The sequence below is a fragment of the Pieris rapae genome, chromosome 12, assembly GCF_905147795.1.
Source record: "Pieris rapae chromosome 12, ilPieRapa1.1, whole genome shotgun sequence".
Taxonomy (NCBI): Eukaryota; Metazoa; Arthropoda; class Insecta; order Lepidoptera; family Pieridae; genus Pieris; species Pieris rapae.
Window position 1 is genome coordinate 3,439,568 of NC_059520.1, and position 22,460 is coordinate 3,462,027.

General features: G+C 32.0%; 3 protein-coding genes across 5 annotated transcripts in view; 1 reads left to right on the forward strand and 2 right to left on the reverse strand.

Moving 5' to 3' along the window:
- Positions 1 to 317: 317 nt before the first annotated feature.
- On the forward strand, positions 318 to 988 carry LOC110998497 (39S ribosomal protein L20, mitochondrial). Its single transcript, XM_022267177.2, has one exon. The coding sequence runs from the start codon at positions 463 to 465 to the stop codon at positions 934 to 936; it is 474 nt and encodes a 157-aa protein (XP_022122869.2). The 5' UTR covers positions 318 to 462; the 3' UTR covers positions 937 to 988.
- On the reverse strand, positions 934 to 2,095 carry LOC123689575 (protein PET117 homolog, mitochondrial). The gene is made up of 3 exons (XM_045630319.1): positions 2,027 to 2,095; positions 1,688 to 1,834; positions 934 to 1,137 (listed from the first exon to the last, which is right to left on the reverse strand). The coding sequence occupies exons 1-3, from the start codon at positions 2,050 to 2,052 to the stop codon at positions 1,011 to 1,013; spliced, it is 300 nt and encodes a 99-aa protein (XP_045486275.1). The 5' UTR covers positions 2,053 to 2,095; the 3' UTR covers positions 934 to 1,010.
- Positions 2,096 to 3,095: 1,000 nt separating this feature from the next.
- The window catches only part of LOC110998492 (pancreatic triacylglycerol lipase), a 28,030-nt gene continuing 8,665 nt past the window's right edge, over positions 3,096 to 22,460 (reverse strand). For 2 of the 3 annotated variants that reach the window (XM_045630320.1, XM_022267170.2), the window contains 14 exons: positions 10,810 to 10,962; positions 10,150 to 10,270; positions 9,117 to 9,264; positions 8,395 to 8,547; positions 7,790 to 7,879; positions 7,399 to 7,534; positions 6,963 to 7,193; positions 6,328 to 6,403; positions 5,943 to 6,079; positions 5,667 to 5,728; positions 5,281 to 5,357; positions 4,618 to 4,687; positions 4,311 to 4,435; positions 3,096 to 3,933 (listed from right to left, as the gene is read on the reverse strand). In XM_045630320.1, coding sequence (XP_045486276.1) covers positions 3,828 to 3,933; positions 4,311 to 4,435; positions 4,618 to 4,687; positions 5,281 to 5,357; positions 5,667 to 5,728; positions 5,943 to 6,079; positions 6,328 to 6,403; positions 6,963 to 7,193; positions 7,399 to 7,534; positions 7,790 to 7,879; positions 8,395 to 8,547; positions 9,117 to 9,264; positions 10,150 to 10,270; positions 10,810 to 10,962 — 1,685 coding nt within the window. In that variant the 3' untranslated portion in view covers positions 3,096 to 3,827. The remainder of the gene's footprint in view (positions 3,934 to 4,310; positions 4,436 to 4,617; positions 4,688 to 5,280; positions 5,358 to 5,666; positions 5,729 to 5,942; positions 6,080 to 6,327; positions 6,404 to 6,962; positions 7,194 to 7,398; positions 7,535 to 7,789; positions 7,880 to 8,394; positions 8,548 to 9,116; positions 9,265 to 10,149; positions 10,271 to 10,809; positions 10,963 to 22,460) is intronic. The other variant, XM_045630321.1, reaches the window with a different exon arrangement.

Sequence of the window (22,460 nt, forward strand, 5' to 3'; positions counted from 1 at the left end):
CATTTGGCGTTAGTGGGCCACGCCTATCACAGAGTGACTTTCAAAAATGTGATTAATTAAAATAAAATTTATACATAAAAATATCTTACTAGCCCTTCTGCCAACAAAAAACGACCGCTAGCTAAACAAATTAATGCGTCAAACGTTGTTATAGTATCTCCTTTTTACGCGTTAGTAGATTAAAAATGAATGACATTAGCTCATGCTTTCTCACGTGACCATTTTCATACAAAATCGTTAAGGTCACGCTTGTCGAAAATCGAGTTTGTCTCTTACTGACAAGTATTTTTTTTTATGAGACAGCTGACAGATTTTCCAGTTATGAGTTTTGACATTAAATTCAGCCTCCTTCGATAATTGCTTCTGTGGATTTGTATTTATTATGCTAATAAAATAAGCGAAGTTAGAATACAATTATACATTTCTAATACTGCCTTCTGTCATCGGTAATTTCGGCGTAAAATGGTGTTTTTAACGTTATCAAACTTGATAAGATGCAGGGGTCCTGATGAATTTTGGAGAAAGAGGAAAATTTTTAGGTTAGCAGCTCATTTTCTAGGTCGACGTCGGAATACTTATTCAGTAGCTGTTCGAAATGTTCATCGCGCGCTAGTATACTCTACTAAAGCCCGCGCTTTAAAAAAAGAAGATATGAAAAATTTATGGGATACAAGAATTACAGCTGCTTGCGAGCAGCATAACATAACCGCATTTAGCCTTAGAGAAGGTTTAGAGCGTGCCAACATATTGCTGGATAGGAAATCCTTGTCTGATTTGGCTTCTTGGGAACCTAAAACTTTTGAAAGCCTGGCAGCAGTTGCAAAACAAAAACTTAGCTTTGATGGCTTCGTGGACACTACCGACAAAAAAGAACCCACTGGAAATGATATAAATCTTAATAGTGTTTGGTTAGAAGGTTTAAAAGATGGAAAATAGTTATTATATTATATTTTACAATATTTTAAGAATAAATAGTTACTAGATACTACATAGCATTTTTAATATTCTTATCAACTACTCATATCATTTTTTAGTTGCTTTGTCAATTCTTTTTGTTTTTCTAGAATATATAAATTTTCTATCTTTCTTCTTTGTTGTCTCTCTGTATCTTTGATGACTCCATCATGCATCCTTTCCCTGAATGAAAATAGTCATTAAAATATGGCACAATAAATTAAAGGATTGTGTGTACAGTAAATGTTTTATGATCTCTAAGCAACTCCCTAGTCATGTTTTGTTTCATAAAATATTAGGTTATATGCTTATTTTTTAATATTAATCTAGAAGTTTTAATTATTTAATGAGGATTGATTACACAAATTAGTATGAAATATATATATGGTGCTCAGATTATTGTTGTCTTATTTTATTTTAGGCCCTCACTATTTTTTATAAAAAGAGAAAAAAAAGTATGGGACGGCTATAAATACATGTTCATCACAGTAGTAGAATAATAAAAATTAATTTAGAAGTTTCTCAGATAAAATATGATGCTGGATTCACAATTTGATGACTTAGTGTCTAAATGAGTGTGATAATCAAAAATACATATGAAGCAAGTATTAAGTTCATCCATTAACATGATTTAACCTCCACCGCAAAAAAACAGTACTAAAAAAGAAATAATACATTTTCTTCTCTTCTTATTATACTTTAGAAAATTATAAGAAATGATTAGAATTATTACCTGTCTATTTGTTGTTTAACATGTACATAGGCAACAATTCCAGTGGTTATAATACAGGAGAAACCTAATACTAGTTTTGATGCAGTTGATGACATTATGCTGCTATTAATAATCTGAAAACTGTTCAGTTCTCCTTGACTAATCCGCCTGATTACAAAAAGGATATTTCTAATTATTTTATATATATTAAGACAAATCCATCTAATTATTTATACAATTTCAAATAAGAATAACAACTTAAAAAATCAATAAACATGTACGGATTTTTATTTTATACATGAGTTTTATTCTGAAATAATTTTTCATAAATAAATGATTATAGTAGATTTGTGTATTTACCATGAAATTTTGACAATTGCTAACATCAATTGAGTAATGACCCAATAGATTAACAATTGACCAATTCCTAAATAAGGTACCTAAGTCTATAAAGTGGTGTCACTGTCAACTCAGATTTTTCATTCCGTAGTATTCTGACATTTCTTAAGTGTTGCTACTATAACAATCCTCCATCGAGAACGGGAGAACGGAACAAATTTTACCTATTTGAGGAAAATAAAAAAAATAAAATGCAAGGTATTTTTATGTATAACATTTTGTATTGTCACTTGAATAAGTAAATTATAACAAATATGTATTTCAATATCACGAACAATATATCGAATTAACTTTGATTACTTTATTTTATTATTTAGCTGGCATCACTGCCTAGTAATTCCAGGTTTAGTAAACCTTAAAAAATGTTATCTTTACTTGTGCTTTTTTTACTGATTCTGTGGAAAAGGGACGTAATTATCACTCGACGTAAAACCACTTTTAATGTAGAGCACCGTACTTAACAAAATTGATACATTCACTAACAAATAATAAAATAAATAAATACTAATATAAATAATACCATAAATGTGTAATAAAGTTATTTCTTTCTTTTCTTTCAAATAGAATGTATCATGTACATTGTACATTATGATTCAGACTCGTATTGTGATTGAAAAATGTGCCTGGCCAAAATAATAGTTGTCAGAATTCTACGGAATTAAAAAACAGAGTAAAGGATGTTTTGTGACGCAAATTTTCAAAATAATAAATATTAGAGTATTTTTATTATGTTTTTTATAAATGTTACTTGATTTTTCAGTTTGGTTACTTTTAAGATTTAATATAACTAAATATCACTTCGTCCTTATGGACGTTTAAAACTTAATTTGAATTTAATTTAACAATCCATTTTTATTCTGTGAAATAAATAATACACATATTTAACAAGATGGAATATTCTTTATTTATGTTTATATTTTATTCAAAAAGTAATGTAGTTTCTTAAACAATTTGTTTGATAATAGAACTTACAGTAAATATTTACAAGATTATAATATATAACAATTAATTCAGATAATAAACTGCAGTGTAAAATAATAAAATAAACAAGAATTTTAATAGCCTCTTAAAACACTTTAAAATATTAAAGTTAAAACAACAATATATCTTCCTTAATATTTCTCATAACATATAGTATTATACAATGTGTCTGTATTTATTATAAAATATACATTATACTGCGTATCACATTGTCAACGCGCATAAATAAGATAAAGGAATGCAGATATTTACAGCTCTACAATAATTTATAATTTAGAGTCCCCCTGTAACACTAATATCACTGGTAGTTCCTCAATCACAACCAAATTGTTCGATCATTAAAGCTTCACTTCGAGTCACTTTTAACAGTAATTGTCCATTTAGCGAAATTTTTTTTGAGGCCGTTAACGAACCTATGGGCCTTGTGATGTCCAACCCAGGAGAATGTATAGCGATTATGTTTCTTTTTTACTCGGTTCTGAGTATTTAGTTTGGTGAAGGAGGCAGCATTTGTGCTTATATACCCGTACTTGTTAGGTAAAATTAGATACTAATTTTTTCGAAGATATGAATAGCTCTACTGGTATTTTGTATTTTGCTAAAGATGCCGTTTCTTTTGAAGTCAAGCAATTTTTGCTGTCATTTTCGTATACGTTCAGATAAAAGTGTAGCTTTGTACTAATTGGAACTGAAATCGTAAGATTGTAAGGCCTTCTTGGTAGGACATAGTGTAGCACTCAGCTGGCCCGGTTGTTCTCTCTCCATATCACGTCTCAATTGGCTACCTTCCGCAATTGTCATAGAAGCTTGCGGAACCTCTGTTTGGAATTTCAGCGAATTCTCTTTTGGGCGTGCATAATTTACTGCTGAAATCTACATTGCGTTTCCTGTAAAAAGGAAAGTATTAATATATCAGCAACGTAATTTTAAAATATTTGAATGTCATTGAACCAAGTGATTTAACAAGCTTTGTGGGACTATGGTAAAATAATAATTTTTTTGCTGGTAAATATTAATTTGTCTCTGTGACTCAACAAGCTACAACAAGGTTTTTACTTTAATGTAATTTTAAGGAAAAAAAAAGAATATTTCAGGTTGGTTTTCACAGAAGGTTGAACCGTACCATACAAAATGAAACAATAAAAAATATTCAAAAATGCGTCTACCCCAATACTTGGGATGACTTCAAACATTTAGAATATAATTTAAGATAAAATACAAATGGTAAAATTATCTGACTGTCGTCATTCTTTGTTAAATTTACCCTCTACTAGGAAGTTCCATTTGGTCAACTATTACGTTCTTCACGTAGAGCCGATCGTTACACCACAAAATGCAAAGAGATCGTGGTTCCAGTACATTCATATCGTACTCCCACGACAATTCCACCTGAAAATAGTTTCTAATTAGTATATTGCTAGTATTATAAGTATAAAATAGTATGCGTTTTATTATATTGTTTTTATATTAAACATACATAAAAGTTTCAAAAATCCGTCAAACTGTTTCCATAGACTTTCTGTATATAGATTATGTACCTTATTACTAACTGTAATTGTATGTGCACTTACTTTTCTTATTTTTCCTCCTAAATCCATCGGATGCGTAACAACAATTGTGTATGAAGTTCCATGTTCTAATCTACAATAAATCATAGAATTTTCCAATTAATAAATCATATTAAATGCCTATGTTAAATAGTAATGTGACAATGTTCCATTTACTGTCCTCATAGGACAGTAAAGGTTTCAAGAATATTGTAAGAAAATAAATTATTTATTTATTTACACTTCGTTACATTTAAAGTAAATAAAATAACATAATACAAAATATGATATAGGTTGCAATCGGCCTCCAGGCAATCATAGAAAGGACAACAAATAAAAAAGAAAGAAAGAATCACGATTTAGTTTATGCAGAAGAGTTTTAAAAGAGGTAAACCAATTGTATGGAGTCGGGCAGCCAAATATGAGGACCTGAATTCGAATTCATGTTTAAGATAAGGGAGTTTTAGGATTGATAAGAGTTTAGTATAGAAAAAAATGACTTAATAATAAAGTGTTACCCTATTTTATTGATAATTCTTAATTACTTTAAGTTTAATAATTAGGAGTTAATGAATTTTCATGTCAAGATATAGGCATAACATCGCAAATGTAATTTTAGTAGTACAGGAACTAACTAGTACGCATCTTATTTACTTCATTTCCGGAAACTATAGTTTTAGAACTTACTTCACATAATTTGTAGGCGTTAAATCCATACCACGAATGACCCCCTTCTCTGACATCAAAGTGACTTTCAGAAATCCCTGTAATCATGAAAACAATATTATTAACTTAGGTGATAAAGGTTTTATTTGTAGTCCACAAGCCCAGATATGTATAAGGCAGTTACATTTCTGCGTATTTTCAATGTTTCTGTTTTAAAATACTGAGAGAGAAAAAGTACCCATCCAAAAACAAAGTTTTACATAAATTTACGGTTTTATACGCAATGTTAGTTTTTTGTATTATACTTTTTTTGTGTTACTCTGTTTAATTTTCATAGACTAAAGAGAGAGCCTGGATTGTGTCCTCTTTTAAATAACATAAGTGTTTCTTTAAAAAAAATGTCTAACCTGAACCCAGGATTCTGCACCCTTAGGATTAGCCAAATGAATTGAGACTTTGTAGTGCCGTTCTGAAAGAAACTTGTTTTTAAAAATCACTGCATTGAAAAAAAACTTTTTTTTACATTTGCGACACAGATTACGATATGAAACTCTAAGTGACAATTTTTATACTTTAAATTGAAGATCATGACACTCTTTTCTGAGTCAAAGGATTAAATTAAGTCACAAAGTTGCAAGGTAAATGTAGAAAGTCGTGATTTAAAACTTGATAATCCAACTTACGGCAATAGGGTAGTTCTTTCCCAGTGTTAAGGAAGTACTTGGCACCAATTGTTTCCTGCTCCTCAGAAGGATAAACTTCGTTCTCAGTCTCATTATCTTTATTCGTGATTAATCCAGGTGAGCTGTCTGCATGGAATCTAGAAAACACATATTATGAAACTACAAATACGATACAATTGTAAAAAACTAAAATTAGTTAAAAATCCCTGTTATAATCCTGGCAACATTTGGCGATATTTATGTTATATCGCAATTTCGAATAACGAATCTAATAAAATTTGTTTTACTCGGAAAAGCAAACTTTTATTTCAAATTTATTTGTTTCATCTAAAATCTTCATGTGTTAATAAACGTATATGTTTTATTGAGTGGCTTGTATACCAACCCCATTACGGCGCAACCATGACCGCAGTGAAAGCATTTTCCGTCCAGGAAGTGTTGATAAGATGGACATTGGTGACCTAAAAAAATTAAAAACTATTATAACACAAATAAACAGGTTCATCTGGCAATAAAATATAACTAATACTGTTCGTATGAAACCTGGTTTTACTACTAAATGTGGGTAAACCATAACACGGTATAATATAAAATAGCAAAAAAAATTGGCAACGTAAGATAAAAATATGTGTTGTAAAAATTTGACTAGTTAGACCGCTAATAATTACTTTTCTTGCATCTATTTAATTCCATTAGAGATACTAAGTGCGATTTTCGACCATATTGTTGAAACCTGTCCGATAATCAGTGCCGAATTAAGTCAGCGGGGCCCCCAAATTCGCGTGGTCGTAGCCTTTGCTACACTTGCTACGTGGCTAATCCGCCACTGCTAATAATTTTTATTTAATTTAATTTTTTAATTTAATTTTCCTATGTTTTTACTGTGTTGACTATATTTTAAACCCATAATACTTGCGTAACGCACAGAAGTCTGAGCACTTACTTGCATATAACGAAAGGACACACCGAAATGTGATGAAAGAAACATAGAATATTGTTGTATTACATGTGAATAATTACCTATATAAGGACATTTTCCATTAATAGACTCTGTGAACAGCTTAATCGCTCTCACATGATTACAAGCGACCAGTACCCTAGACGCTTCTTCCAATCCTTGCTTTACTAAAGTCAGGGGTATCAGTGGCCCCTCAGTCAGGTCACAACCTGGTTGTTCCTTTCCATTATTTGGGTAAAAATCTAAATGACCCACGGGCTGTGACATCCCATATCCTGCCATAAACACAAAATCTGTCGCACGCGTGGAATAACGGTGAAAAATTAGTAAGAGCAATAGAAATATAATATATATACATGATCAATGACCTAAAAGCTAAATAGCTATATATAACATATAGGTTAGTATATTAGCAACAAAGCGGCAATAACATAAAATATATTAGAATGGTAATGATATAGTGCGGGTTAAAAAGCATTAGACAGGTATATGTATTACCTAAAAGGAATATGCTTTTCCCGTCTGTGTGTATGACATCGACCAGTTTCGCATCTGTTGGATCTAGTCGCACATTTGTTGGCATCCCTTGAAAATAAGGTTCAGCAGGATCGAGTCCTGTAATTCTTCCTAAATCCTAGTGAAAAATAAGCTAAATCAAAAGCAATATTGTACGTGAAAACCAATGTGAGGACAGTGTTATGTGTTGTTCGAAATACGTTGCATGCATTTGTTTTTAAATATTTTTGTAATTAAAAACAAATTATTACTTTGTTTTCCAGCCAGAAAAACTTACGTGATTTAATTATTAATAAAACATTTAATTATTTTCAAATGCAGGACTATTCTGCTGTATTTGCGTGCGTGTTAATAAAACTTCTGTAAAACTCACCTGAATTCTTTCACCAGCATAACCAGCTGTATGAGCTCCTAGAGAATGACCAATTATGTGTACATCAAGGGGGTTTAGGCCGTGCTCTTTCTGGAAAATAAGCATAACTATGATGTTTGAACCGAATGTCAATAACCTTACAGACGCTTATTATTAATAATATCAATAATTATCTATCTTAATTACTCATATAAATATATTAATAATAAGCTAGTAATAAGGCGAATAATTAGTCTATGACAGTACTAGGTTACTTCCAATAACGCTTCCAAGTTTATTATTGAGTGTTAGAATTGTATAATTTCTATTATACATATATGGCCAATTCTGTGTGTGGGAAAAAGTCTATTTCCGGGAGAGTTCCGCTCGTTCAAACAGCCTGAGCTGAGCTGTCAATAGCTAACAGCGAGATTCGATTAAAAACATGATCCCAAATATATATAATATGGAAATTACTTTCGTCGCTAGATGCTGTCATTAGAATCCTTAGTTAAGAAGTGCGGTTGCTAGCCAATTATGAACTAGTTAGAAGATACTCTGTTCTTGTGTACATTTTTTTTCACTCACTCATGTTATGGATATAGATGTAATAGATTATTTATTACCTGTAAAGTATTGACGAAATGTGCAACTTCAAGTCCAACAAGTCGAGTGTTAGCTGTCGCCTGAGTGTACAGAGGCAAGCTGCCTCCAGCCCAATCCACGATGACGACATTAAAATCACCGGCCTTCACCAACTCATCTTTCATTTCACTCACCTAAAACATTATATATCGGCTACAAATATTGGAACTACAAGAATTATACTCTATTGCACCGAATAATATTATACAATCTTTCGTGTAGGTTAGTCGCAGTAGAGTTTAATAGCCGTGGCTGAATATTATTAATATAATTAGCATTGTTAATATCTGTTGTAAGCCGCTAATAAGTTACGCCCACAGCTTTGTTTTACGAGTGCTTTAACAAATCGAATTTAATAAAATTGCATTAACTAGTGAACAGTGTAACAACAGTGCATTTAACAAAATTGCTGATGATTTTTTTTCTGCTTTACGTACCAAAAATCCTTGGTAATTTTATTTAATTTATCTTGTTTATGTTTAAAAACATATACAAGATAAGATCTTGTGTATGTTTTTAATTTATATTTTTTGCAAAACTTATGTTTACATAAATTGTCATACATATTAGATGTAAGATTTTATAAAATAATCAATAGATTTCATAATATGTATGATGTTGTAGACTTAATAAATAAATAATCAAAAAGAAGATTATTATGATATTTATTATAGTATAATATGTTGTGAAATAAGAAACTTACCCAATTTGAGAGTGGCGTGTCTATAAATCCGTGTATAATAATTTTAGTTAAACGACGCGGACTAAAGTTAGATTTAACTATTGTTTTGTTTACATTAACGTTAAGTAGTTGTCCATCAGTGGGATTACTCTTCGTATATAGAATGAACCTAAAAAACAAATAAACAATATCGATCAATGTCATCTATTTATTAGGCAGCCAGACTGAAGCCAGACAGCCAAGATACAAAACATAATTCTAAATGTATAATAAAGCTAAAAAATTCCTATGACCGACGCTTGTGAAAATGATTTCTTTTTATTTTTCACACATCTTACAAATAGTTTATATATGTATGAAAACTTAATAAGGCGCAGCGCTAATCCGATCCATGTAACTTCCTCACAATCGAGTAGCCCCATTATTTGCGAACACTAAAGAGACTCTCCAGGTAATAAATGATGAGGCGAATAAGTTTGAAAAAGCTCATAGACACCTGCAAATGGCAGGAAGTTACAATTGCGGAAGTGGTCCGTTATTTTCTTAAACCCTCCTTAATCATATCCGTTCGAAATTAAATCAATATTGGAACGCGTCAAAAATAATAATGCTGTGTAGTGGAACGCATAAGGCATTTCGTATTTTCACTCTATCGATGATAAAATCACAATAGTTCTTGAAAATACGTCGCTGAGATTCAGAGATTCAGATTAGGTAAAGGAATGATCCAAATTAAGAATATATTTCTTAAGACTTCGTTCTATTAATACAGAAATACAGTACAATTATAATAATTAAACAAAACGGTATGCAATTGGCTGCCCTGTCACTTTCGAGCGATGAGAACAACCACTTGATAGAAAAAAAAGAAGAGCATCTTGAGTTAAATAATACATAGAAATATAATTATTTAGACAACTTTAATTAGTTTTGTCTATAAAGCAAAACAAATAGATCATATGTTAACAGCGACAAATGGCACAATAATAAAAAAATACTACACGAAAAAGAAAAAGAGCATGTATATGATTTTGTGATGATTAAAATAAATTACCTTGTATTAACAACTACTCTGGGGAGAGGAAACACATTAAACGGGCGGTGAATTAGGTGATACCAACTCCGTGTGATGTTCAGACAGCCAAGCTCATCGTAGCATCTAGTTTCATTTTCGACTAAAACAATATAATAAAAACTTAAATCACTGTCATACGAGTCATAATTGTTGGAATCGAAAAGTATGACTCGTAACAATTACCATTGGTATGTTACTTGGGTAATCTTTTTAACAAAACATGTAGATTTTCTTATCTATAACATGAAAGCAATCAGTAAAAATTTGTAAATATTAAAGTTGTAGAATTTTTACATCTGATACTCCGATATTTGTTTACATCTTTCACAGTTACACAGGGAAACAAGAAAACCAGATAAATCAATACATAACACAACAATGCATGATAAATAGAAGTGATTTAACAGATAACACACAAATCTATAACTTATTGTTACACATAAAGCACGCCTGATAAAAGTGATTAACAGTTTTACTATCATAGGGCTTACGAGTGCATTGTTGGTATTTAAGTTTTGATACGCTCTTTTCTTGAAGGTCTTGAAGTCGAATTGTTTCAGAAATACAACTATGAGCAGCTGGTTTCACTGATTGGTGCGCGGCATAAAAAAGAAATCGATAAAAACTTTTATTACTTACAAGGTAACCATGGGATATTGACCTCAATACGATCCGAGCGTGCCCAATTGAATGGGTCAAGAATGCCTCCAAACGCTGGCTGCAATCCCAATAATATACACCATAGCATCACCCTTAAATGTCTGTCTGTCAGGTACAGCCGACGCATCACATCTGGAATAATACAATCAATGATATATATGTGTAACTCATTTGTTTTTGGAATTTGAATTAAAAAAATGTCATGCATTTTCAATGAATATGAGGCACAACTTGTACAAGAAGAACTTAACATTAAAAAAGAATGGAAGTAGCTGGAAGAAGTCTTGGTCACAGGAAACGCTAATTACCAAAACCGGCTTATGATGTATTAGATTAAGTTAGGTTATCTAACTTAAATAGGTGCTTATAAATATAATATACTGGACAAAAGCTTAATAATAAGTATTTAAATAGTGGTAGAGGGCGACAATATATTGTCTAGTCTATATATTATTGTTCAGATATTTTAATAGATAATAGGAGTACATAATTTTATACCAGCTTAATTAGCTCTAAGGTTTATGATAAACAACATTTACTATTTATCTCTCTAAAATGGTTATTAAACATATGCTAAATTCACGGCCTTAATCTGATAGCTTTGGTGTAAATGTAAAACAAAACAATGGCGCATTATTTTTGTGTTTTGTCACAGTATCCAACCAACATCGTGAGGAAACGTGCATGACTTATACCTGAAAATCGATGGCGTGTGTCACGCAAAAAGGCTGATCACCTACTTGCCTATCAAGATAAAAAGTCACGAATGAGATACAAAAGTTTGAGACCTGATGGTTGAAGCGTGACCGTAAACCTAATTAGGTTAAAGCAGAACCAAATTTGGCATCTAGTGGTTCTGCTTTGATTTTTTTATCGTGATGAGTAGTTAGTAAAAATTTCCTAAAAATTAAGTTGAGGTCTTTAACGCTTACCCTGAGGTGGTTCCAGTGGCGGATGTACAAATTTTCAAGGTATAGGTATAGGCTTCTATAATCTTACAATGTTGCTGTAATTGTACGTCTAGTATATAGGTAAGTTATATTTCTGACAAAATTATACACAAACCATTCAGTTCGCATCATCCAACCAGTTATAATGCAATGTGTATGGATTGATACGGGGAAAGAGAAGAGTGGAAATACATTTTTTGCAATTTCGCTTTTTTCGCTCATACAAAGTTTGAGCTGAGGGCGCAGACGTCAATCACTGGTTGGGAGACAAATTAGCTGGTTTACTCTAGAATAAGGAAGTTTGCTACTCCGAATGTACAATGACAAGTGGGAGGGGATAATCAGCGGCAAATTTTAATGCAGACAACAGTTTTATCTGTAAAAAATCAATAAACTGTCAAGCAGAAAGAAGATTTCTATGAAGTAGCAAAAAACTTCGATTCCCAAACGAAAAATATCGATGCCTACTCAACCTGCTGCTAAATCCGCCACTGGGTGGTGCTTGCTATTACATTGTAGCGTTTCGTTATCGAACTCCGTTAATGACTATAATTTGTTTATCATCCATGTTATACAACGAACAAGTTTACAAGTTAATAGGGCATATCTGCCACATCTACATCTACCACGAATATCAGGAAATTCCGCTTTTACACAACTAGATCAAGATTTACGATACCAGAGACAGTAGAATCGTGGTTCGCGGTCTCGTGATAAAGTCTTGCATTTAAAATTATTTGTCTAAAACATTTGAATTTAGAAATTGAAATATAAAGCCTTTTGGGCAAATTAGAAATAGGCTAATTTAAGTTCTTAAATTGTGAATGTTTTCGAGTTATATATTTGGTAGCATTCATCTCGCTTAAATTTTAATTATATTATTTTTAGTCTGGTCATAGGTCGGAGGAAAATAGTCTGTAGGTACTTATATAAGTGGGTAACACTGAAAATGTTTAGCTGGCCAAACTGCCGGCCAGTTAGATTTACACATTGCTAATGAAAACTTTTTGGTGTTTCAATTTTAGAACTCTTTGGTAACCTAATGTATTCATTTGTCAGTTGTCTTTGTGAATTGGCGGCAAATCTAAAAGTCTTGTTACACGTGTAACCTAAGGCGAGAAAATTTTCGCGCAATGATTTATTATGATTTAGTTGTGGGCTTTCTCAACAACGGTTTTCTCTCGATGTTTGCCTTCCCCGGACCTTTAAATTCACATACAAACAAAAAGCTCCATTGGTGCACAGCCGGGGTTCGAAGTTCATTTATGTCCGCAGTCTTTATTAAAATAAAATAAGGCAGAAACGAGGTCAACTCAAAACAAACAAACACCTTTCACACATGATTTAGTTTATCTCATAGTAATTAATGTAAGCTTATAAAAGGCTGTAATTTATACCTTAGAGAACAATGAAAGAGAAAACGCGTCAGTTACAAATTTATTGTTCTCTCGTAGTCTCAGGTTTCTCGCATTTGTTAAGGTTGTTAGGAATTTCACACGTCTGACACCGATGCTTCAGATACTGCGGAAAGAATTATCCTCGCTTTTACTGGTAGAAACGCGAGCTGTTACAATGGATTTGTTTAGCCATTTTCAATAATAAACGCAAGAAACAAAAATCGGAAAATTGTTATAAAACAAAATAGCTTGGTCGATATTAATTTTAAATATTACCTATTTATTATTAATTTTAAATATGACGTATTGTTAAATAAAACCTAAACAAAAGTAATAAAAAAAAAGTAAAACTGTAAGAGTGTTTTGTAAGAATAAATCTTATTATAATTACACTCGCTCGTGTGTTTTTTTTTTTTTTTTTTATAGAACAGGGGACAAACGGGCAGGAGGCTCACCTGATGTTAAGTGATACCGCCGCCCATGGACACCCTCAATGCCAGAGGGCTCACGAGTGCGTTGCCGGCCTTTTAAGAATTGGTACGCTCTTTTCAAAGTGGTGAAGGAAGACACTTGGAATTTGGAAAACATCGTCAGTATGCCTACATGCCTTAGATCCAAGAAGTCAACGGTGTATGTTAGGCACAGAAGGCTGAAACAGACACAGTTAAGGCCCAGAAATAAAAGGTTGATATTGCGGCGGTTATACCTGCCCAATCGATTAATATAGACAATATAGCCACACCTGTCAACAGAAAGCCATTGTGATGCGCCTGCGCTGAATTAATTATTTCGAAAGCGGCTAGTTATTAATTTATGACATAATTTACTTTCACTTTCATAAGATGATTCTTTATAGATTAAATTCGATCATATGATAGAAAAATAATGATTATGTATTACGGAAGCGTTTCCTTTATGATGCAACAATAATGAAATAATAGGGAAATTATGATAACGATAGGTCAGTATTGCCTATATCTACATAATTACATGCTTGAAATATATGAACACTTCTCGGTAAATTGGTCAATACATAACTGATTATGCGTTCCGAGATTCGAATTCTCGAGACTATTTATATTACTACCGAATATTTTGTGTTGCATTAACAACATATTATCATTGGTAATTTGTTTTGTTCGACGTTCTGGTAGCCAGAAAAGCTATGTATAGTGGTGGTATATACAATAAATTAATTTTTTGACTCACTGCCACCGCCAGTCGACCTTACGATTTGGAGCATTCAGTGTTGCCAGCTTTAAAGGATTATAGATGACTAGTGGCTGATAGATACATTTAAGATTCGGAATATACATTGTAATGAATCTTAATTGCGTCATTGATATGGTAGAATGACAAATCAATTCATCAAGGAAATTAGATTGGGAAACTCTTAAAAGTATACCCAAATAATTCGTTATCGTTCTACACTGAGAAGTACTTTGTAAATTAATTATTGACATTAAGTTTATTTATATAGATAAATTATATTTAAAGGTAGACTACAGGAAGCTTAAAACCGCGGAAATGTCAACTTGACAAGAACAAAACAACTTCATACCCTCGATCATTTTTAATTTCGTAAAACGTTACAAAATATTTCCAAACTACCATTATACCATTCTTTGACGCGACACTGGAATTGCCTAGCCTTTTATTATTTTCATAATTAAACCGATTGATACTTAAATTTTTTTTTATGCATTTTTGTTATTTCACACATAATGCACTCTTGCCAAATGTACGCCATGGTCAATCATTAACTTAGTCCATTATGGAATTCGCAACTAAGTTAGACTACTGATATGGATGCTTGTGAAGGGCCTAGGCGTGTGGATACAGAAACGAGATTAAGCGTAAACTATGATATGGGCATCTAAGGGCACAATGTCCGGATAAGTCCAAATAAGCTATTTGTTACATATTGCTAACTCATGATAAATACTATTGTTGCGTTCGCACCACTGTCAGATAGCGTTATTCGTCATGAAACGCGAAATATCTTTTTTGGATCTGATGGATTTATGTATATTTTGTTGCATAGCTATTTGGTACTTTACCAAACATTGTGAAACAGACCCTTAATCTAATACATTTTTAATCCATACTGACGTACAGAAGTCAGACTTCGTATTCGACTTCGCGCTATTTCAAGCTTCTAAATAGAGTCCAACGTTACTCGCAAGTACTGTTACTAGCTGGTGTAAAATAAAAAATAATAATGAATAACAAAAGCCACTTAAACTCAGGGTAAAGTGCCAGATAAAAGGAGATGCACTTCTTGTGCAGCAGGCAGAAGTGCAGTATCCAAAATTAAAGTATCCATGATGAACCAAAATTCGAGAGATGGTTAAAAGAAGAAAAAAGAATACAGAAGAAACTACTATATTGTAGACTGTACCTACTAGACCAATTATATGTCAAAATTAAATTTGTACGAGCGTTTCAATTCAATACAATGTTTTTGTTCATCTCAGGAGTACGCTTGATCAATTTGTAGAACTGGTTTTTATATAAGTGCATGTAGAATGTTGCAGTTCTTTAGGTCAGCAAACCGTAGCTATGCATTCACAATGAGATGTGCCACTAATAGTAGACCAGGTCACACGACAAATACTTAATCCGTTAGACGATTTCTAATTGTATTTGGTTTTTATATGTTTAGAGAGAGAAATTTGTGTTTTCACAAAATTAATTACTAAGATCATATTACATACATTCTCCTCTCTAATATTTATTAAGTATTCGGATTAAGATTTCTAAAACTATATTAAAATTACTTAGATCTCTCGGTATGCGTAGGATTAAAGTCAAAGTCAAAATTTATTTATTCATATAGGTAACATATTGTACACTTATGAACGTCAAAAAAATAAATATTAAATGATTCTAATTTTACATTTACTGCCAGTTCTCAAACAAGGGCATTAAAACATATGAATTAAGAAAATTATGGACATCTGTCACTTCATTACACATAAGAATAATTTAACCATTAATATTTATAATTAAATTAAATATTTTACGTAAGTAATTATCACGGTTAATTTTAAGCAGATATTTATATAACTTGTAACATTGTAAAAAAATCTAATTTTATAGTTTCTGGAACATGTTTTATTTATTTTTGTAGTTTACACCATGAAACGAGAGGTCAGCAGACAGATTACATAAGATTAAAAAAATGGAGTTATGTTGACCTTCGACGATTGTTTGATGCCCTACTTTTGATTCTAAGGTCATTATACTGAGTTGGGCTGGTGACCTACTGCGTCACCACTGCGCATTTTACCATCGTCTTTCAATACGGTATAATCTGTACATTATTGGTAAATCCACGATAGTAGTTCTACTGCTAGTTCGCTAGCGTAGTTTTACTGCTATATTTTTTTAACTCAACGGATTCCAAAACGATTGTATAAATTGCGTTGGATACATTTATTGGGCTGTAAGTTACCAATTGAAGGTGTTGTATTGCAGGTCTTAATGCACTGACAATTGACATACTTACCGAACTTTACGAAATGACAGAACATGAACAGGTTTGCTCTATGTTCCTATAGTGGTATAAATACTTATTTTGTAAAAATTTTATGTTTTACTGTTTAATGTCAAAGATTTTGTTGTGGCTGGCTGTGCTTGGGGTCAGTTAAAAATTGTACACTCTTGGAAGGACCCTGAATTGTTTTGGTTCCAAAAAAATCAATGGGCAACTGATTCCACAGATTGAGTACACACATTGAGTAGCGAGTAGTAGTTAAAATACACGTTAACGAAAAAGCGATGCTCCGGCGACTACTAGTCACGGTACAACCACACACATATGCCGGCAACGGATTGGTTAAGGATAGTCACCTTGGGAGGCAATAATCCCTTAAAAGTCTGGAAGTCAGTGGAAAACCATTGGCTTCCCAGAATAGCTGCAAGTTATTTGTACGTTTATAATTACGACTTTAAAAAAGCATGTTACAACTAATAAAAGTAAATCATTACGTTCAAAATTATTTTCTAGCCTGCTAACTTGCAATTAATGATTTAAATAATAACAATTTGAGATAAGACCCGTGACAGTCGATGGATCTCCTATCTGCATCCTAATAACCAAACCAAACCAAAGGATAGAATGCAATCTTTTCTTTAACACTCATATTTGATAATCAATATAAACCACAAATAGTAAATAAAACCGTACAAATCATATTAAAATATACATATCTATGTTTAAAACATATAAAATAGTTTTTTATTTATTTTAAAAACTGGTGTAAGTTAAAATCTTAAGATAGGATATTGGCACCAGTGAACCGTCATTTTCATACAAAGGTCTACACAAACACCAATCCGACCTACCATGGATATATTGTATCGTGAGATGGCTATTATATGTAATCCGTCGATTGGTTATTGGCACAGTTTTATCAATATTTGGATTAAGATGTCTATCTGTAATGGTCAAAAATGGATTGAGATAGGTTATTGGGTTTGGGTGGTTTAAAACATGCAAATTTTGCAATGTCTACCACATTGCAAAATATAAATAGTTTTTAATCTGTAATGTTACATTGTCTTTACCCACGCAATTTTAAAATAAAGTCACAAAACACGCGACTTTAATCATACAATTTTGAATAAACTGCCGAGGTCAGTAGATAACGTAATAAAAGTGCGGGGGACTGTTTAAAAAATGACAACATTCGCAGATAAGTCCGCTTTTTAAAGTTCAACGTAGCTTTAATACTTAACATTAAATTATGTAGCAATACTAAACCAGCGATGCACGTTATAGATATAGGAAAAAATTACAAAATAAGAATCAAGCATGTTTAATTAAGACAATTGCACACTTAATTATGTTTTTGAATTCTAAAATTATAAAATGCCTGTAGGTAACATGTATTTTCTTTCGAAAATTGTGTCATGCTTTAGCTAAAATTCATAAATTGCATTTCAAAACAGCCCATCGTGCATTGGTCAGAGAACTGTTGAGATTCAGCGTGGGCCTTTTAGATCCATCCTCGGTACCAATAAACTTTCAATCTAAGTGCTCATGTTCTCGCTCGTATTATGACGTTAACGTCCAAAAAAAAGTATTTATTATGTATAATGCTTCTAACTTTATATTTACAGCCAGTTCTCAAGTCAAGTGCGTAGAAAGGAAGAGAAGAACTGGCAATAAACTCTCCAATCGCGGCAAGTCCTGTTTCGCGCCAAAGAATCAACAGGGTTGTCTGAATACATTTTTTAACGTATTACGAGATTACTGATCGTCAACAAAACGACACTTATTTGAGAATTCCTTTTGTTCTTGTCAAGTTGACATTTTCACGGCCTTAAAGCTTTTTGTATTCTATACCTTTAAATAGAATTTATCGAATTAATTCAACATCAGTTTTATTTACACAGTAAATAAATAACACTTCAATCCCAAACAAATTATTTGGGAATTGCACAATTAAATTTCCATGTTGAATTGATTTGTTCTTCTGTCATACTCATAGATCAATTGCGCAATTCAGGTACTTTCATAAAATTTTAACTACAACATTTTTGAATCTGTTTTATGATCAATTTTAAATCTAATAGGCAAGAAGATGATCAGCCTCCAGTGCCTGACACACACAGTCAACTTTTGGGGTCTAAGTCATGTCGGTTTCCTTACGATGATATCCTTCACCGTTCTAATGTTAAATGTCTACAAGAAAATCCATTGGTGCACAGTCGGGAATCAAACCTACGACCTCAAGAATGACAGTTGCACGCTGAAACCTCTAGGCTAACACTGGTCGAAAAATGCTTTAATCCCTTGAAACATTTAGAGCATTTAGTGTCGACATACTAAATGCTCCAAATCTGGAATCTCAAGGTCAGTGTCACGATCTAATTTTGACGACGAGGTTTGGTCTCTCATCCCTGAGGTCGTAAGATCAAGATCAAGATTTTCAGTCTATTGCCAGTCGCTCGTACGGTGTAGAGTAAAAAATACTCTTAAACCTATTTACTATTCTCTCCACCAATACCTATACTTGTTTTCAAAAGTCGCTTTGCTTAGTAAATGTCAATTGTCATCAAAGTTTCACCGTACAAGATGTGTCACGTCCAAGGAGATGACAGCAGCATGCTAAGTCGAATTAGTGTATAGGAGTATCTATGTAATTTACGTAAGTATTATTCCTTAAAATGCAGCGCAGACATACACGTTATTTGTTACGCATTCTTTCTAGAAGCATCGGTCTTACACAATTTTTTGTAATGAAGCAAATAGAAAATCGGTAATATGACTCGCGTAATGTAAAATTTATTCTATTAAGTAGCTAATAATGTTTATAAATATGTATTAATGTTTGCAAATGAATTATTGGTACGAATTATATTTATTTTAGTACGTAGGGATTTTGAGGTGGCCTGTTCGAAACAGGGTTTTTTATATACAATTGACTGGAGATGGTGAAAAATAATCACTGAGAATGCAATTAGTCACTAAAATTATAGAATAAATGATGCTCAATTATTTGCTAAATTATAAAGAAACGTAATTAATAAGTGCAATCGAAAATCTATAAATATTATACTACTATTGCTATTTTATAATAGCAATAGTAGTATAATATTTATAGATTTTTTTTTATATATATTTATAGATATAGATTTTTTCACTATTGAAAATTGCTGGTATATTAGCGTTAACAATGTTATAAATCACTTTTTGTTTTTATTCGTTGCTTATGTCAAACATAGGATAATGAAAGTATTGCCTTTCTACATAATAGGCACTCACATAAAAGTTTGAAAGCCTTATAATAGATGCCAATAAACGCGCATAGATAAATGTTGCACACACCGCAGATAAAGCAGCATATTGCAATACGTTAGTATATACAAAATATTTATTATAATTTTTAAAGTAGGAGAAATCCCGAAGTGCCGAGTGACCTGATTCGAGTGGCTGAAGCGAAAGTGGTTTAACTTGTTCGTGAAAGGTGTCCAATTCATTCATCTAATATAGACGTTATAAGCAATGATAATTTAAATCAACGATTTCAAGGCTGCATATTTGAATTTTTTATAAAAGCCGAAAAATTCTGCCGAATTTCGATAACATGTAGCGGAAGCCAAGGTTCTATTTCCTAACTATTTCCTCATAATTTTCAAATACTTCGTCAATACGTTATGTCGTGTATTTAGTCTTATAAGAATACTGGGACATATGTCTGTGAACAGAGTTAGGTTTTGGGCATTTGTCAAATCGAATATATGTAATGTCAATTTATAACAACCTTTTTAAATGTTACGATCGTATGATTTTTAAAACCGTTACTCGCATTAAATTAACAAACGACCACAAAGCTATAGAGGCGGATGCAAGGCAATAAACAAAAGATCATTCGAAAGAAGTTTTTATAGTCTACAGACGATATAGCAAGTACAACTTAGAATTTAAGGGTCCGAAGACAGGTTTTAATGTTTCAAAAGCTTTCTCCATTCTAAATACTGCTATGCGGTCATTGCCATGTTGGAATATAAGCTTGTTCAGGTATTTCGAAGGACATTTTCATTGGCGAATTGAGGAAGGTATATACTTATTTTATTAGTATAATAACTTAAACAGCATTGCATAACCGCACATAATGCATAAAACATATATTAACGATAACAAATTCATTAAAAGTCTGTTGTTTAATGAGTCTATATATTAATATTTGGCACTTCAATATTTACAAACCTTCATTTACATCCGTTTAAATATTATAATAATTTCGTGATGTATTTCCAAGTATATGCCTAACTATTAGTTTTACCATGAATCTATTTATCAATCCTATTTCGTTTTACGATCTTTGGTGTTTGCGTTGATATCGTAATGACTAAATACTATTAACAATTTGTCTTGTAATAATTGTAGGTATATAAGAAACAAAGTCAAATTTATATAACGTGTCTATTCTAGTCTAGTATGATACTATATACTACTAGTTATCAAAGCATATAAGACATAAAAAGAACTGGCAAGAAACTCTCCGACACACACATACACACCTAATATAATACGCACTTTAAGCCTACGTATTTATTACATTATTCATTATTAAAATAATAAATTCATCCTTTCTTCATAGCCTTTTGTTATTTGGGGAAATGCATTAATTTATATATTTATATAAATTTGGGGATGCGGAAACAGCAGAGCCTTATTCGCTTATGTTGACGAAGCAAGTATCCTTCAAAGACAGTTCGCTTTTGTAGTAAGAGTTAGGGGAGATCGACTGCAGTACTTACAATGGACCAGCATCCCAGATGTCGCTTGCTATAACTACTCGGAGTCTTATGGATGCTGTGTACAATGTCTGCGCTTCGTACGCGTAAAGGACGATTTAAGACATTCTATACCTTTTTAAAATTAATATTGACCATACTTGCCAAAAACAGGCAAGTTATTATTTATACATATTATCTTTTAAGTGACAAAGTTTCTAAAAATCATCGATAACCACAATTAATATTATTTCTACAAGCGAAAGTATCTCTAATGGTTTCGTTGGATATTTGATCCGAAGTTATATCTATGACCAATAAATACGGAGAAATGAAAGCTATTTCTCGTATGGACCTTTACTTTCAGTTCATGTTTCAAGAGACTTAACATAAACATAACTTAATTATAAACAAGAAAATAAATAGACTTTGGTATTTAGTCCGATTTATAAAATAATTGACATTTCATAGACTTGACATACGACAATTTATGTTTTCAAGTAAGATTTTAAATGCTGAACAACAAAAAATAGTTTCATTGGTTTTGCAATATTAAACGTACATACGTAACGTTCAATATTGCAATGATTTAACCCGATTATACTCGTATGAAATTGCATATTTACCTAAATCTGACCGATCATTGCTTACTTAAGTCTAATAATTATGTATATGTCGCAGCCAACCAGCTTAATCAGCCGTTAAATTAACAGCCTAGCCGTTTAACTAACACCCTGAAAGATTTTCAGCCGTAGCGTTTGATACAACATTTAATAAACTCGCTAATGCTAAGGCCATTCGTACGATAGAGCCATTATTTGGCAGAGAAAAAACCATATGCCATACAAAATTATTTTAAAATTAAATTGCTTAAGTCAAATTCACAATATTATTGTCACTACACACTTTACTTGTTGTTTTTCATGAAAGTTTGGAAAACACCATCAAAGTTGTGGTTTGCCGACGCCATATTTACAGTTTGAATTGTATCTAATTATTTCTACTTGCCTAACCTGTTGACTGTTTATTATTT

Bases quoted from the DNA above. Each gene is read 5' to 3' on its own strand.
- LOC123689575 (XM_045630319.1), bottom strand. From the start codon at position 2,052: ATGTTAGCAATTGTCAAAATTTCATG. The intron at 1,835-2,026 runs GTAAATACACAA...TTTTGTAATCAG, and splicing joins GCAATTGTCAAAATTTCATG to GCGGATTAGTCAAGGAGAAC. The intron at 1,138-1,687 runs GTAATAATTCTA...ATTTTCATTCAG, and splicing joins GTTAAACAACAAATAGACAG to GGAAAGGATGCATGATGGAG.
- LOC110998497 (XM_022267177.2), top strand. From the start codon at position 463: ATGGTGTTTTTAACGTTATCAAACTTGATAAGATGCAGGGGTCCTGAT.